Source organism: Phymastichus coffea, unplaced genomic scaffold (genome assembly GCF_024137745.1).
Source record: "Phymastichus coffea isolate CEN01 unplaced genomic scaffold, Cenicafe_Pcof_1.1 PCOF00061, whole genome shotgun sequence".
Lineage (NCBI taxonomy): Eukaryota > Metazoa > Arthropoda > Insecta > Hymenoptera > Eulophidae > Phymastichus > Phymastichus coffea.
The window spans coordinates 66,725-83,073 of record NW_026706872.1 but is presented as its reverse complement, the minus strand read 5'-3'; the positions used below and the strand labels follow the sequence as shown (position 1 = coordinate 83,073).

At 37.4% G+C, this 16,349-nt stretch overlaps 1 protein-coding gene across 1 annotated transcript in view; it reads left to right on the top strand.

Annotated features, from left to right (window-relative positions):
- LOC131666857 (RNA-binding protein Musashi homolog Rbp6-like) overlaps window positions 1-16,349 on the top strand; it is a gene marked incomplete at its 3' end in the record, with an annotated part of 389,695 nt that overhangs the window by 312,541 nt on the left and 60,805 nt on the right. Inside the window, exons 5-6 of the mRNA XM_058939856.1 lie at window positions 2,284-2,343; window positions 4,707-4,791. Coding sequence (XP_058795839.1) covers window positions 2,284-2,343; window positions 4,707-4,791 — 145 coding nt within the window. The remainder of the gene's footprint in view (window positions 1-2,283; window positions 2,344-4,706; window positions 4,792-16,349) is intronic.

Genomic DNA, 16,349 nt, shown 5'->3' with positions numbered 1-16,349 from the left:
CAAAACAATATTTATTTTCATTTACTATCAAACCATTAAATCCTATAAATCACATTTCATAAAAATGAAATCAATTTATTAGCAGTAATGCCACGTTACCTGTGTGCGTTCGCGACATGACAATAAAAGGCCCGGATGTGCCAACTTGCTTGCACGTCAAGGAAGAAAAAAGAACGCACGTGCGCGAGAGACTATGACAAACAAATACACGCGTCATGTGTCATCCTGTGTGCACCTCGAGACGCATGTTGACGGTACTGCTGCATGATGCTAAAGACGGAAAAGGGGAAGAATGAAAGTAGAGGCGGCGTGCTCAAGTAGACAAGGGGCGACTGGCTTCTCTCTCTCTCTCTCTCTCTCTCTCTCTCTCGGCCTTTTATAGATTATTCACGTACAATGGCCTGAGCACGACGACGACGGAGCACGTACGTGTGCTATAGATGAGAGAACCTGCACTTCCCCTCCCTCTTGCACGCAAGGACGCGCAATGCACTGCTCGACAGAATTAAAGCTGCGTTCTTATTTCTTTTTTTTCCGTTTTTAAAACAGACATCGAGTTGCGCGCCTCCGAACTGTTAATTTAGATTTTCTGATCATAATAGTTGGTTATAATTTTCACAAAAGTAAACAGAAAATTCTAATGTGTGCATGAGGAGATACCTACGTAAAATGGAGCATGTAAACGATATTGATGACATATTTTAATGGTGCATTTGGTGAATTATCTTATACAGCATTGACGTCTGTAATTTGAAAAGATATGTTCGAGCAATATTGCGCGCATGAATATTACATGAAAATATTGAATACCTAATATTAAACAGCATTGACGGGCGTGGAAGGTGATTATCCATTGATTAATTTCGATGCACCGTGAAAAGGGAGAAAGACAGAAAGCGAGAGAAAGATAAAGCCGATTATCGATCAAACATGCACATGATAATGTCAAAACGCGAGGCAATCTGACCGCGCGTACATAAATCATACATAAAACAAGAAACGTGTATCCGTAAATCCAAATATTCCGTAGTTAATGTTATGCTGGTGTTTTGTGTCGTATTTGTTTGTTGTTTTAATGTTGATTGGATACCTAGATGATACAGTAGAGTGTTCGTTCGTTTGTCATTCGTGCAAATTTGCCTATTTTTTTCATTGTCGTCTCTCTCGCTGTTTGTGACAACGCGAGCCAGAATTACGCGAGCGAGCGCGACCCATGAATATATCGCGTTGCTCGTTTTTAACGCAATTCATGTAAATTTTCGCGCGAGTCTTTGTCAAACTAAAATTGATGCAATTTCGAAAGAGTACGCGTGAATTTTTATTTTTCTGCTATATTTTGTTCGCTCGTCGTCCGAATACCGAAGGACAAAAGAGACAAAAAATGATGCATGGAACGTTGTGTTCGCAACGGCCGTTGTCCAAAAGAACCGCCCTGACCTGTTAGCACTGTTAGATGATACATGTGTGTGTGTGTGTATTTGTGCGCTATCGTGGATGTTGTAGCTGATTTGATAATTGAGCAAAACTTGGTTCTACAGAGCATTATCGCGGTTTGAAACTCGCCACGAGTTATGCGATTTGATAATTGTTTTTCAAACTTTGAATACCGAGTCAGCGAGTACAACGAGAAACTTAGAGGTAAAAAAGTCTTGATTATGAAACTTTGGTGTCGAAAAAAAACGCGCCAAAAATCTACGCGTTCAAACGATAAATATTACATGACTATTTTGAACACAGAGAGGAGAAAAGAGCAAAAATAGAATAGCTGTTTGCACAGAAGTAGTTGGACATCTAGACGGCACAAAAAAAAGATGCATTTTTGGTAGAGAAAGCGAATGAGTAAATAAAGCGTGTGCCAGTGGTTCGTTTGAATTCGAAAGCGCTCCTCAAATTAGCCGGGCAATTCAAAAGTTTACGCTGCACTTGCCGCAGCGCATAAAAGCTTTATTAAAAAGTTCGTGCTGGGCGAGCACTCGGGAAAATTTGCACAATCAAGTAGCTCTACATGGAGGCTCTGCTGTGTACTGCGCTGTCGGTGGGACGATGGGAGACGGGGGTGAAGGGAATATAATGCTCTGTGGAACGAAAATCGACTGGCCGCGCGCCAAAACGTATACACACTTACGCGGGCGCTTTCGCAGTACAACGCTGTACGTACATATATACATATATCTAGTACATATATATATTGTAGAGAAAAACAGACAGGTGGTGCAGGGGGTGGTGTGCATTGAATAGCGATAAAGCGTTAAAGTGAACATGGCCTCTGTGTGTTAATTTCAGCAGCGGTGAGCCCGCCTCATCGTATGTGGTGGACAGTACTGGCTGCATGTACACGCCAAGGTATGTTCCAACAATAAGCCGTTACAACATTACAATCGACGTCTATATTCTTTCTCTTCTCTCTCTCTCTCTCTCTCTCTCTCTCTCTCTCTCTCTCTTGCTTTTCTTATTCTTCCTTTTATTTCTCTCTTTTTTCTTTTTCATTTGTTTCCTTTCTTTCTATTTCTATCTCGTCGTTGTCACAATGTCACTGTCTGTGTTATTTTCATTCAACATATTATATTAAAATTCCATCAAATAGTTCATTTGTTTCTTCTTTATAAGTAGTGAAAAACGCTGACTCGGTTACGCCGGTCATTATACATTGTAATTCAATATATATCAATTATAGAACAGAGCGCTACCTGCATTTCTATTATACTTTTAGACATCCAATTTTTCTACGCAGAATAATAATCAATCAATAACAGTTTCTTGACTTATTTGTTTCAATAACATCTTTTCAAAATTTGCCTTTTTAACAATACTTAATTTTTTTTAAATTTATTATTCATTCTACTGTAATGCGTTCATATCATGCGTTGTGATCTGTGGACTCATTGATTGGCTATCAATTCGCTTGCATGTTTGATAGTGCTTTTCTTTAGCGAATATGAAATATAAGTGATCTTCCTTTACTATCGAATTTCTTCTTACTTAAACCTGACGCAAAAATTATAAGAGGCGTAATCAATCTTTTTCTAAAACAGTTTTTTATTTAATTGTGATTTATAGAACACAAGTATATTCTTATGTTTATGATAGTAATTGTACTTTAGTAAGATTCGATTCAATATTACTTACTTATTAATGCCAACATTTATTAAGACTTGAAAAACAATACTTCATTAGCTAATAATCACATCATGTTACCGCATAGACAGCATTTCAGCTGATTGAATTCATCAAAATAATTTTTTTGTTTGTGCATACTCATTAACGTGATCTTAAAATATTTTAGAAGTAGTTTTTAGTAGTTTTCAAATTAATGCATGAATTTACAGTATGTCAATATATTTATGGACTTTGTTATTGAAGAGTGAAGATAAGTCGTTGTAAGTTTGTAGGTTAGTGAATGTTTATTTAGAAAAAACAAACTTTTGTTAGATATGTAATCCCTCAATATAATCGAAATTAAAAAAGGCTTAAATAAATCCAAGAACTTTAATTGGATGGCGATCTCATTTTCTCAAAAAATAATTGAATTTAATGAAAAACAAGCGATTCAATACAATCTATAGTAGGATGATTTGTGGTAGTATAATATGCGCAGCCTATGGCAATTAACTGATATATTGCGGTAATTAAAAACTTAGTTTAAAGACTGTTTCAATTATCTTCTGTCAATATTTTTTAACTCTAATGATATTTACAATAAATGATTATAAAAAGTTAGTTTGCATCGACATGTGGTGCAATGTGTAAACCTATTTGCAAAATAAAGGCACGGAGCGCTTAAATCACAACGCATTTAGTTTCTGGAACATGCGTGGCCCATAAATAACACGTAAATATTTTCAATAACTGACAGGAGAGTGGGGGCAGTACTCGGCATGAAAAATGCAAAGCGTTTTGCGTTGAACGCGCACGGGTCGGCGAAGCCCTTGGCCAAAAGCGTCTTTTAATATATCTATGTACAGGCAACACTGCTGCCACCCCACAGATTTATAGCGGCTCGCCGAAGTCGACCGATATTTGTTTCAGTTAAAGGGGTGAACATCGATGCCTACGTTTGATAGCTGTAGAAATCAAAGTAAATCACTGTCGCATTGCATTCTCTAGCATCAATCTCACTTTTTACCTACATTTGATAACGACAATTAATGATAGGACTGCTTACGAATTTACTGTCGAATCATTTTTACTTTCTTTAATTAAATTTTCAGATTATTAATAAGTTTATCTGTGATGTAAAGGTTATCGATTTTTCTAATTATGTAAACAAATAATTGCTAGAAGTTAGATTAGCTTTGAAGGATCTTGAGCTGGCACACATATTTCAAATGGAGTAGTTTGCTTTATATAGTTAAGATAATGTAATTATATACAGAAAGCGTTTTCCCTGTGCATAATTTATGGTTTCAAAGGTAACTGTTCAATGTGATAAAATTTTTACACTGATTCGTTACGTAGTTATTATTTTGCTTTTGTATGTTTCAATGTTTTTTCGTGCATTCATTTTATCCATTCAGTTATTTCGTTGAAAAGTGAGCCTTATAAAATTCCGTTATTTTATATAAATAATTTGATTATTTGGTTTAATGACTCACTCAGCATCTTAAAAAATGTGTATATGTCATTTGAATCTTTTCAAGATTGATGTCTTTTTCTGTATTGAAGGCTCGAGAGGCTTGGGTTACATAAATTGAACTTATTTGTTTCAGGGGTTTTGGTTTCATCACATTTGCAGATCCAGCGAGCGTAGACAAAGTACTGGCTCAAGGCACTCATGAATTAGACGGCAAGAAAGTAAGTAAAACAAAAAGCAATTCAATGTTATTCTTATATCAGTATGTACGCCGCTCTGAGACGACAAACGAAATTCACAAATGTAGATATTTAGAAACTGGTAAGGAACGGGGCACTGAAAACATAGTTCAACAAAGTTGGCTTAACATATGTGAAAAGAGATAGGATCTCTGCTCGACGGAAGAAAAGAGACAAAGGTGCAGTATGGGTGTGAGCGGGCTGTGCCATGTCGCGCTGCGTGCTGCTGAGGCCGGGGAGCAGATAGCGCGCTTGGGCACGAGCTTGGCTCGCACAAATGAATATGAGCATTAGCTGTCTGGGGTGCCATAAGTGCAAGGCTAAGTAGCGCTTTGCTCGTACGAGAGATGGGAGCGCGAAATATCGCGGACACGCGGGGGCATCCGCCGACATAAATTTCGCCCCTAATGCAAATTGCGGACTGCGCATTCAGCGTAACCGCTAGGCCCTACTAGCGCACGTTTGCTTGCACCACCCTGGCCTTTTGTCTCGTCATACGCCTTTTCTGAGGATTAACGTTGAATACGACTCCCCCTTCTCCATCTCTCTTTCTCTCTCTCTCTCTCTCTCTCTCTCTCTCTCTCTCTCTCTCTCTCTCTCTCTCTCTCTGTCACTACGAAATAAGTTCGGGCTATACGGCTGTTTAATCTTATTATTTTAATTACCCGGAGTTTATTTTCAGGGATACCATTGCGGCTAAATTAATTTTGCAAGTTCTACTACGCGGCTTCAACTAGATGTTTTCAAACTGTAATCACCAGAAAATTTATATTCAGTTTACATTAGTGTTACGGATGAGAATTAACTGGAAAATATTTGCATGTACAAAACAACAAAGCTAAATATATTAAAATATATATATTAGACTTGTTAATATGGCTACAACGAGCAGACATTGCCATGCACGTGAAGCATTACGTAACAAATTTAATTTCGTAATTAATTCCTCTTATCAAATCAATTTTTTCGCTATTTGTTGTCCTGGGCGCGTAAGACCCCTCGTAGTCTTTTAACCACTCACCTCAAAACTCTCGTCCAAAGTAATCGTTTACTTTCATTTTAGCCTTTTCTGCTTTATTTACCGCTTTTTCGCCGTGTTTTCTCGCCTTTCAAATTTGAAGCCCTGTCGCTCGGGACAGTGCTTCAAATTGTATTTGCGAATTCGAATTGAAAATATATAGGGTGGTCGTCGTTAGCAATGAGAGCACTTGAATTTTAAGAATTTCGATGTTTCAAATTTATTATCTTTTTATTATAATTTAACAGCGTAGGATTATCAAGAATGTTTTCGAGTTTTTTTCGAATTCCATTTTTTTAAATGTATTAATGATTGTAAAATTCCCGCATTCTGAGAATTTATGAAACAAAGTTAAATTCATAAATTCGAAAAACAATCTAGCGTGCTTCTAATGTTCTATTATTTGATTATAATTATTAATTAATAGATATAAAACTTGTAATTCAAGCGTTTATTTTCAATTTACAAATACAGTTTTTTTATATATTAGGATATTTAAAACTTTTAAAAATATGTTTTCTTTTACGGAAAAAATGTATTTTTTTAATTTGTGATATTTTGGAGCTTAGAAACATTAATATGCAAATGATATTTTATTTGGTAAAGCTTTCAAAAATTGAACTTGTATGGCACATTTATTGAAATTTTCAATTGTGGTTTATCATCAAATCCATCGTTCGTCAATCTCTCGAATAAGGTGGTAGCCGAGAGAGGTTTCTATGGACGGGATAGGGTGTAGCGGCGTGGCGAAAAACCGATTTCATGCGTCGATGCGCACGCTGCTGGCGGAGGCGCGCCCATTACCCAGTCTAATTCTCAACGTCGCGCAGAGCCAAAAATGAAGCAAAGAACCTTCGTCGACGTCGGCGTCTGCACACTTGAATAAAATCGATAATCGCCAATGGTGAATGAAAGTTGCTTTGAGCGTGAGCGAGCAAGCGAGCGCGCCAACTCGCACATTCTTCCAATCAAAATCTTCGCAAAGCGAATGGGGGTACATATACTGCACTAGAGGCCACTTCGTCAAAGAAGCTTTATCCCGGGCGCGACTATTAAAGATGCCAAATTGATCAGCTTTTTTGCTTTTGACAATCACGGTCGTTCGCGATTATTGAACTACGCTGCTGAAAGCTCATACGGGCATAAGCCCACCTGGTTTTACATTGCTAGATCGTTTGATTAATTTACTGTAATAATTTTTCGTCAACAAGTTGCTCTTTCGTAAATTATACGTGGAAATACATTTTTTTTCGCCGCAAGAAACTTGAGTCAATCTAAGACTTTGTAATCAACATAAGATTTACTTTTGAAGATTAAAACGAAAATTAGAGCATTGATTAAGAAAGTTTCAATCACACTTAAATCCGCAAAATAAAGATAAACTCGGTGAGCGAGTTTCGCTAAGTAATGAGATTTCTTAAAAAGCATCATTCGTAAGCAGAGAGAGAGAGAGAGAGAGAGAGAGAGAGAGAGAGAGAGAGAGAAACGAAAGCTTACTTACAGGGAGGACGCATCAAGAGGGCACGATAAGAAAATGAAAGCTGCACTCCATCTTGCGGCTGCTTTTGCATCTCCCTTTTTCTTGGAGACGAGCTGCAAATCCCGCAAAAACGCTATCGCTTATATAGCCTCAGTCGTCGTCCCCAGATGATGAAAAATAAGCAGCGACTTCTCTCGGAATAATTTATTTGACGAAGAGAGACACTGCGAAATCTAGGAGGCCACTGAAACACTCGCCAATCCCTTACAAAACTCAGCGCCATCCACCAGCGAGTCAACAATACTCCCAGCTTTCCATTGTCGAATGCTTTTAAATTTGAAATATAAACAGTCTGTCTGCCGCGTTTTCTCTTGTCCTCCCGTTACATTTTTCTAAATCTACGGTAGGAAACACACACATGAAAAAGATTTCATACTTTTTTTTTCTCGTGTCGTGTGCGGGCAGAATTTTACGGCGCGTCACGCACGCCTAGATTCGCGCGCACGGCTGAGAAAATGTTTGATCGTAAAAGGTGGCAAACGATAAAAGAACGTAAGCCGGGAATTTAATTCTTGTCTTCGGTGTCGCAGTGTGCTCTCTCTCTCTCTCTCGCTTGCGCTTGCACGCGATACTCATTTTTTCGCTTTCCGCTCAGATCTTTTCAAGCTCGTAAAGATCGTAAGTTATAAAGTGCTTTGACCAAGCGGATATATACATTGTGTTGGGAATTCTAAACGATTGTTCGCTTATCTACTCGATAAAGCCAACTCATGCAGCTGAAAAATGTTTCATTTCTTGCAGACAGAGTAAAAAAATATAGTTAGCCAACGAACGCGGAAGGGCGAAAACAGCTGAGTCAAAATTTTCGACCATTATAGCAATTACATCAGGTGTTAGTATGTTCGCGTTTGACGTGTCATAATCGGTCTGAAAGCCGCGGGAAAAAGGCAAACACTCTGTGTGTAGGAGGCGAAGAAAACCTTCCTCTTCCGTAAACATACGCGCTTTTTTCATGCAAGCTCGATCTACACACACGCGTACGCCCCTTCGATAGTCAAGGTCTGACGCCTCGCCTTCCGATTTCCGGCTTTCTAAAGAGATAGGAGAAGGGGACACACGATCCTCTTAATGGCGCATAAAACCAACACTATCCAGCATAGACATGCGAGCGTGTCTCGTAAAAATAAAGTCATGCTCTCTTTTTCTCTCTCTCTCTCTCTCTCTCTCTGTCTCTCTCTCCCGCTCTCTCTCTCTCTCTCTTCTATGTAGTTTGCTTTTCGTTTCGAGCCGATTGAAGTGAGTCGGCCAATTTGCTTGATGGCGTGATTTCGAAAAAAAAAAGCTTAGCGTGCCCGCGATTAGTGGAGTGTGATTCGTCGTAAAACCTGTTTATGGGCAACGTAGAAGACCTTTTATTCTCGCACTGATTTTATTCGTAGAATTGATTCAAATCGCTTTGTGATGAATGTTATTGAGGTATAAAAGAATGGAATGATCTGATATGATTTTGATACGCTTAGTAATCTTTCTTTATTAGTAGAATAAATGGTGAGAATTGCAAAATTTACTGACTTTAATTTATAAAATAAAGAAATACTCAAGTGCTATCGTTTCCAAGAGATTAAGTGGGATCGCAACGTATGATAGATTTCCTGAAACTGAAAATGGCTAAGCGTCGAGGTTTACACGATCAAAGCTGGGCTTAATAGACCCAGCCCGGAAAAGGGTGAGGCGAAATTTCAGTCTCTAAATTAGCTATCCTGATTCTGTGATTTATCGCTAGCACCATCGGTTGAGCTTCGGCAAAATTACCGAGTAAATAGATAATTTCACGCCTGACTGCCGCACAGCTCCGCAATGACTGCGGCTGCCTTTGTTTGGCTTAAAAAAGGCTTATCTTGGTATTCAAGTGAAAAGATCTAACTATATAATTTACTGATTTGTAATATAAGTAGAATTGTCTAATATTTATTTATTACCATTGTATAATTCTCATCGTTAAACCTCGTCTGACTAAACGTTGTATTATACTACTTTTTGACCTTTCACTAAAACCATTGATTTTTCTGATTATTTTAGATGTGTTATAAGACGTAGTTGTATTTTTAATAATATTTGAACAATTCGATATTGTATTCATAACACATGTCGTTTATCATAAATAAACATACTTTGACTCGTCGTGGTTCATGCACATCGTAAATCAACCAATCCAAACATCCATTGCAAAACTTCGACGCAGTTGAAGCACCCGTTATCATGAAAAAACATTGAATATCAATGAACTTATTTTTAGAGACCATCAATCTTTTTCAATCTCGACTTATCGATCACTACGTCGACTAATTCGCGAGTTACGAAATCAAAGCGTAGTTAACGCTCGACGAAAACCTCAGCTAAGGTTGCCTTTTCTCGTTGTAGGAGATGTGTTAGATATCTCTTGGTTGGATTTCGCATGATGAGAAAAATAATATAAACTAATGGATATATGTGCTGAAAGATATTGTGAATACAGTATAAATGAAAAACTTTTCCTCCGAGTTATTAATAACGTTGTGCATGATGATCAATTAAGTTTGCAATGTCGTCTTTTTTCTTCATGGTATAAATATGCTGGTAAAATTTGCTGATATTGAAAGAATTCTTAAAATAATAAATTGTTTAAATTTTTCATTATAAGCTGAATGATTAACAAAGTAAATATGAATTCCGTATGAAATTTTTTCAAAATTTGCCTCCCATTGTTTTAATTATTATTCACTTTTTGAAAATCAAATATGACTTTCAAATAAATTTTATTGAGATTGAATTATTTTTGTTTAATACTTTTATTTAAAGAAAGGAATCAATTAAAGAAGATAATTTGCGGAAAGGTCGAATCAATGCTTATTAAAATGTTTTCTCATATTCATTCTACTTCTGATAACTTTCCTCGGACAAATATTTAAACTATAATAAGCTGAAAAATGCGACCTAGATATCAAACTGAAAATGTGTCTGATTCAAAACCGTTTCCAACCCCGTAAGTATTCTAGAAAACTACATTTTGAAAAGAAATGTTCTTTTAAAAGTTTAGTACGAATTCCTTGAAGTAACTATATCGAAATACATTTATGCAAATGATTTTATAATGTACTACCAGCTATTGCATATTGGAATAAAAGAATTAAAATATCTCCATAAAATGAAATCTTTGTAACTCTTTCTTTTCAATTTTATATTACAGAATACAGAGAGATTTATTTATCGCTTATGTAGGTTTTTTATTTTACCTTAAGCTAAAAATAATAAATAATAAACTTATAATTTGATGAAGGATAATTTTTATGAAATATATTAATTAATAAAATAGACCTTTAGCTGTCGTTTCTTCGGCAAGATATAGCGAAAAAATAATCGAGAAAAAGCTCGTTAATGCTCACCCTGGAAATCGCTACTTTCTACTCTAATAATTTTCAATTTGTATGCTCATATTTTCCGACGAGTAGTGTGCAGGTTGTGTGCACAGAGCACTGGGAAACGAGAGAACGAGAGAGAAAGATAAACTCGCTGTACGCTCTTTCATCTCGCTCAATCTTTTCGTCCCTCGCGCGCATTCTTGGACGATCCATTTCCAGATTAAACACGCATAAAATTTCACTCTCGGTTGATGCGAGACGAAACTCTCTTTCTCTCTGTGGTGTACGCTTTGCACACAACTTGTTCGTGCTAGCGCGCGTGTATATTACAATGCACGGAAACTTCTCGGGGAAACTTGTTACGGGTTTTATCAAGGTGCAACTGAGCTATACGGCGCCAGCAAAGCCAATGGAACAGTTTTCTAATTGGACACAGCTGTGCAGTGTTGAAAATCTGTAAATTCAATGCAGCTTCCAGCTCTATTTCTTGGTCCTCATCGTCTCAATTCAACAGATCTGTTGAAAGTTTGATGAATTATATTCTTTCCTGGAGTGCTTTATGAGCCGATATCCTCTTTCTTTCTCGCTCGACATTATAGGTGATTTGAGAAAGGAAGACTGGAAGATATTATCATAAACTTGGAACTTACATTTTGATCCTCGAACCGCCGTGAGGATAGTAAGTAGCAAGGATTAAGGAAACTTTCCATGAAGTAGACGCGTGCTGTACTTCCAAGATGGTATGTACGGAAAGTAGGAGAGGAGGTAGACTTTCGAATGCGATATTTTAACTTGGTTCTACAGAACTAAATGTTTTATTCAGCCTCTTATCCTTTGCTCCCTTTCGGCTCTCTGACTCTTATTGTATCCTGGTTCGGCCTCCACCCCCAAGAAACTTTTTCTCGCGGTGCCAAAGAGCGAGCAAGTTTTCCTGTCCAACATCTGTGTAAGAATCATATCCGTAATCTTTTCGTCGTCTTAGCTTTTGCCTTATTATGCGATCTCTTGTACTTCTTGGCGAACCTCTTTCCTCATTGAGTAGAAAAAGTCACAATTCCTTGGCACTTTCGGTTCCTTTTGCCAAATAACAATCGTTTCAGTTCATTAAAGAGTACTTTAGTTTTAAGGGCATTTCTTCGTATTTGACTGCGTCGGAAATGACTTCAGACTTGATAACAAAGGTTTCTCTGAGCTGAAGTTTTGTTATACTCTGCAGAAGCTAAGTTTCCAATGAAAAACTTTGACTTTTTACTTGATACAGTTCATTTATATTTGCTCGAGCAATTTTGTATTTTCTGACTAAGCTTTCTTCTCCATCTCGAGATATCAAAGAGAAAATGGAGAAAGTAATACTAAAAGCATCATTCGTAGTTTTCAGCATAGGAGCACAAGTTTCTTTCTCTATTCACTCGAAAAAGCTTACGAGCTCATAATGTAAATTTTTTCAATTACTCAAGGCAATAATGTATCTGGCAACTCTCGACGTCAAACTTTTTCTTCCTAAAAATTCCCTTGGAGATCATAAATTAGAAAAGTTTTTAAAAATTATTGACGAGAAAGATCGAGAGAGAATTTAAGGCCTTTGATTTACGAGGTCAGAGTCTTTTTTAGAGTTAAAACACGAAGTGGTCGTATCTCGTGAGTCGCTTCTTTTTTTATTAAGTTCACCAAGCGCTCGAATGGAAAACTGACGTCGTAACAGCTTACGCGATAGCGAGAAGCAAGCGAGTTGAGGGTAGAAAGGCCAAGGTCATATCTGAATGGCGAACGTCGCTTTGGCATGAGCATTATGAAAAAGCTATGTGTTCAAACAGCTGTTACTATTGCTGCGAGCGTTTCCAGCGAACAGCCAGTGAAATCTATACAATCGTTTGTAAAAGCTTGAACTCAGTATAATTGTGGATCGTAGTAGGTGCACGTGTGGGTATTTCGGAATAGTCGCCCAAACTTTTCCAAATGAATCTCTCTCGACTCTAAATAATTGCATTTTAATGCCTCTTTAAGTACCCAATTCATTGCGTACAATTAAACTCTCGTATATAAGGTACTTCAAATTCATACAAATTATGAAACAGCTTAATTTACAATGATTTATCGCACGCACGGGCACAAGGAAGTTTATTGCAAAGCATCAACGAGAATTTATAGTGGTAGTGATTATCAGTGATTACAATGAAAAGGTGGCAATCATTGCTATTTGCAAACAGACTCGTACACACGTCGAGAACGTAGCTTTGCCTTTTACATAATTCATAAGCTTTTGCGTAGCGTAGATGCAGGACAACATCATCGTTCGGATTGAGGCGCTCTGATTGACTCGAATTTACGAGCTATTGTCATCTGATTGGCTGAGCTTGTGTTAATAAGCTTTGAAAAGCGCGATCGCGCAAGAAAAGCCTTTTGCCAAGGCTTTCGCGCAAAAGTATCGAACGTGCATGTACCACCAATGCGCGTTGCCAATGCTTTCAGCGTGCTATAAAGCATAATACAATATTTCACGCAAGCCCCTGCGATAGCGGAAGAAAAATGAGCAATGGAATGGCATTCTCGGATTTACTTTTTTTGTCCGGCAAATAGAATAACTTCAGCCACCATTGTGTCGCTTTATTCCAGTTGCTTATCTTAACTTTTACGGCAATTGTTTAATCCGTGAGTATGCGAGTATAGAAGCAGCATTGGCGTAGGAAAAAGAAAGTTTAGAAATTCTTGGTTGGCGTGCGCAGTCGAGCGAAAAGTAAACGCATTATCGACGCGGGGCGCACGGTCGTTATGTTATGACGGGACTTTGACGGAAGAGAAGCTTGAGAATGGTGTGGGTAATTTCAACTCTCGGTCTGCTGGATTCGCTGTCCGTGACACTTTGACGCAAGTTCGCTTGCACGCTTCTGCGCCCGGCAGTTATGAGTTCTCTAATTGTTTTGTCATTGTTTTAACGCGCCACCACTGGTCGACGCTTTCTCTCTCTCTCTCTCTCTCTCTCTCTCTCTTTCTCTCTCGCTCTCTGCTTCTTGTTAGTCGCGTGAGCGCGAGAGGCCCAGTGTACGCGCTCGACTGTGATGCACCGATGCGCATTGTTCGCATTGTTGCTAACCAGGTCTTTCCCTCTCTCATTCTTGCCTATATCTGTGACTGCGTAAATTTCCGGCGTGTTTTCCTATTGGCCCGACGACTTTGTCCTTTCGCTCAAGACTAACATTTGGACTGTTGTTTTGTTTGAAGACATAATGCGAATAATGCAAGCACGTTTCATCAACTATGTCTCAATTTCATTTCTCAATCCAAATTCTAATCATGCTTTTACACAGCAGTTCAGCTTCATAGTATTTTCAATCGAATTTATGATATTTTATAGCTCACTAGAATTCCGGTTTTTAAATTTTGCATCTATTTCATACTAAAGCTCAATCATATAAATCTCTAATTCGTCGAAATGAGCACTTGTTTTATTATTATTTTTTACATAAAATAAATAGTAATCGGCAACTGCGAAAGTTATCTCTTTAAAACTTTTCTTTGTGTAATTATTCATAGCTGCACGAAAATTTCAAAATAATGCTGTAGCATGCAAAGTTTGAAAAGCAGAAATCAGAAAAGAGATATAGCAATGACAGATATGAGATGGAAGAGACTTTTTAATAACGCAGCTTGTCAAAAGCATTTTCGACAGCGTCACCGGCATTTGGCGCCAGCCAATATAAAGCTCAAGCGTTTTAGCAGCTGCCATCTGCTGACACGGTGAACTCTTTTACACGGAGAAAAATGGTCGGCAGAAAAATGGAGTCCCAGAGACAACGGGACATACACATAATTAAAAGAAAATCAAACCAACTTCTTATACCTAATACGCCTTTATTAAAATCTGGAGAGACGTACATTTCTTTTCCTGCACTGTTCACTCGTGTATGGATTAACTACCATACGATGGCATCTTTTCGTTGTAATGTACACGTCTATCGTCTAACTGTCTCTTCTTCGAACTTGCTAACATTTTTTTAAATTTTGCAATTTTATTATTTGAGAGCATTAAAAGATATCAATATTTTCTGTAATCTACACATTTATATATATATTTTCTGTCTATCACATAATTTACCATGTAAAAATGAGATAACAAAAACATTCGATTTCTTGAATAATGAGGTATCTACCGAATACATTGTCGGCAAATTTGATAGATTGAAATCCAATATTACAGATTGAAATAGCTTTTGCATTATTTTTCAGTTTTGTAAGTGAGTTACGATCTTCTTAGCCGCAAATACATTATTCAAAATTAAGAAAATATACTCAAGTTTTTAGGTCATAGGTATATGTAAACTTGAATTATTTCATTTCCTCGATTGATTTCTGAGAATTGGATTAAGTCGTAGATCACATGTAACTATGTAAAATGCACTTAACAAGATTAATTTCTACCGATAGTATTATAATATAGTTTATGTGCATATTTGCCCAGATAGTCGATTCGAGGCGGAATAATTGATGCTGTTTGAACTCATTTGGTACAAATCTGTTCTGATACATTTTGATGTGCTCTAATGAATCGAGTAATTACTTTGACCGCGTCAACTGCAAGAATTATTCTATGCATTATTCCGGTGATAAATGATTTGCCAGAATTGTTAAAATTGATAATAAAACGATAACAGTAAAACCAAAAATTTAATTAGTAAGTAATATTCATTTTTGTGATTCCATGAATGGAAAAAACCCTCTAATGCAGAAAATTTAAGGATAATGAAGGTATCGTACTGCATGAATACCATAATAACAACAACGGGGTTTCGGCTTACCAATGTTCTACCAAATACGATATCGATGAGCGATTATTCCACGTATTTCTGATTGAATGGGGCGCGAAATTATGAGTTGCATTTATGCACTGGCAATCTAATTATACGAAAATAATCTAATTACAACAACAGCCCGTGCACTTCAGCTTTGGCGCTGCGGCAACTGACGCATTTTTCCATTAAAGCCCGGACTAAAATCACCTCGAATGCGATATGAACGCGCGTTAGGGATTTCAACGAACAACGCCACGCCAGATATTTGCGGGGTTTGTTTGCGAAAGTTGATTAAAAATTACGAGAGAGGTAACAGTAGAGCTTTATTCAGCGGTTAATTATAAAACAACACTTTTGCCAGACGTTAGCTGTTTTCAAATGAACTGCCTTTTCAAATTATTTAATGAGCATTTTAATGAAATTCATATAGTACAGATATTTTATTAATGTATTCAAAAAGGCAGATAATGCGATCGATAATATTTTCATCAAAGATAACCATATGCTAGGGGCACAGACAAGATTTGAAAAACGTACACAGCAGAGAAACTATTGCTATATCTATATGACGTATTTATGCATGGTCGAACAGACGGTGTACGTGATTCGGAAACAACTCGTTGCTTTAATTTTCGTAGCACGCGCATTTAAGAACAGAAAGAAAAACTGTATATTCTGAGTAGTAGAAAAGCCACGAGTGTAGAATCTGGAAGAAGGCTTGCGTGGCGGATACGCGTCAGTCAAAAGTTCGCGCGAAACCTTTCAGGTCATTTGATACTTGTTCCGGGAGAAATCTCCCACTTGTGGCTCACGGGAAAGAGAGAAAAAGATATTTACTTCGATCTCGCGAGCACTGC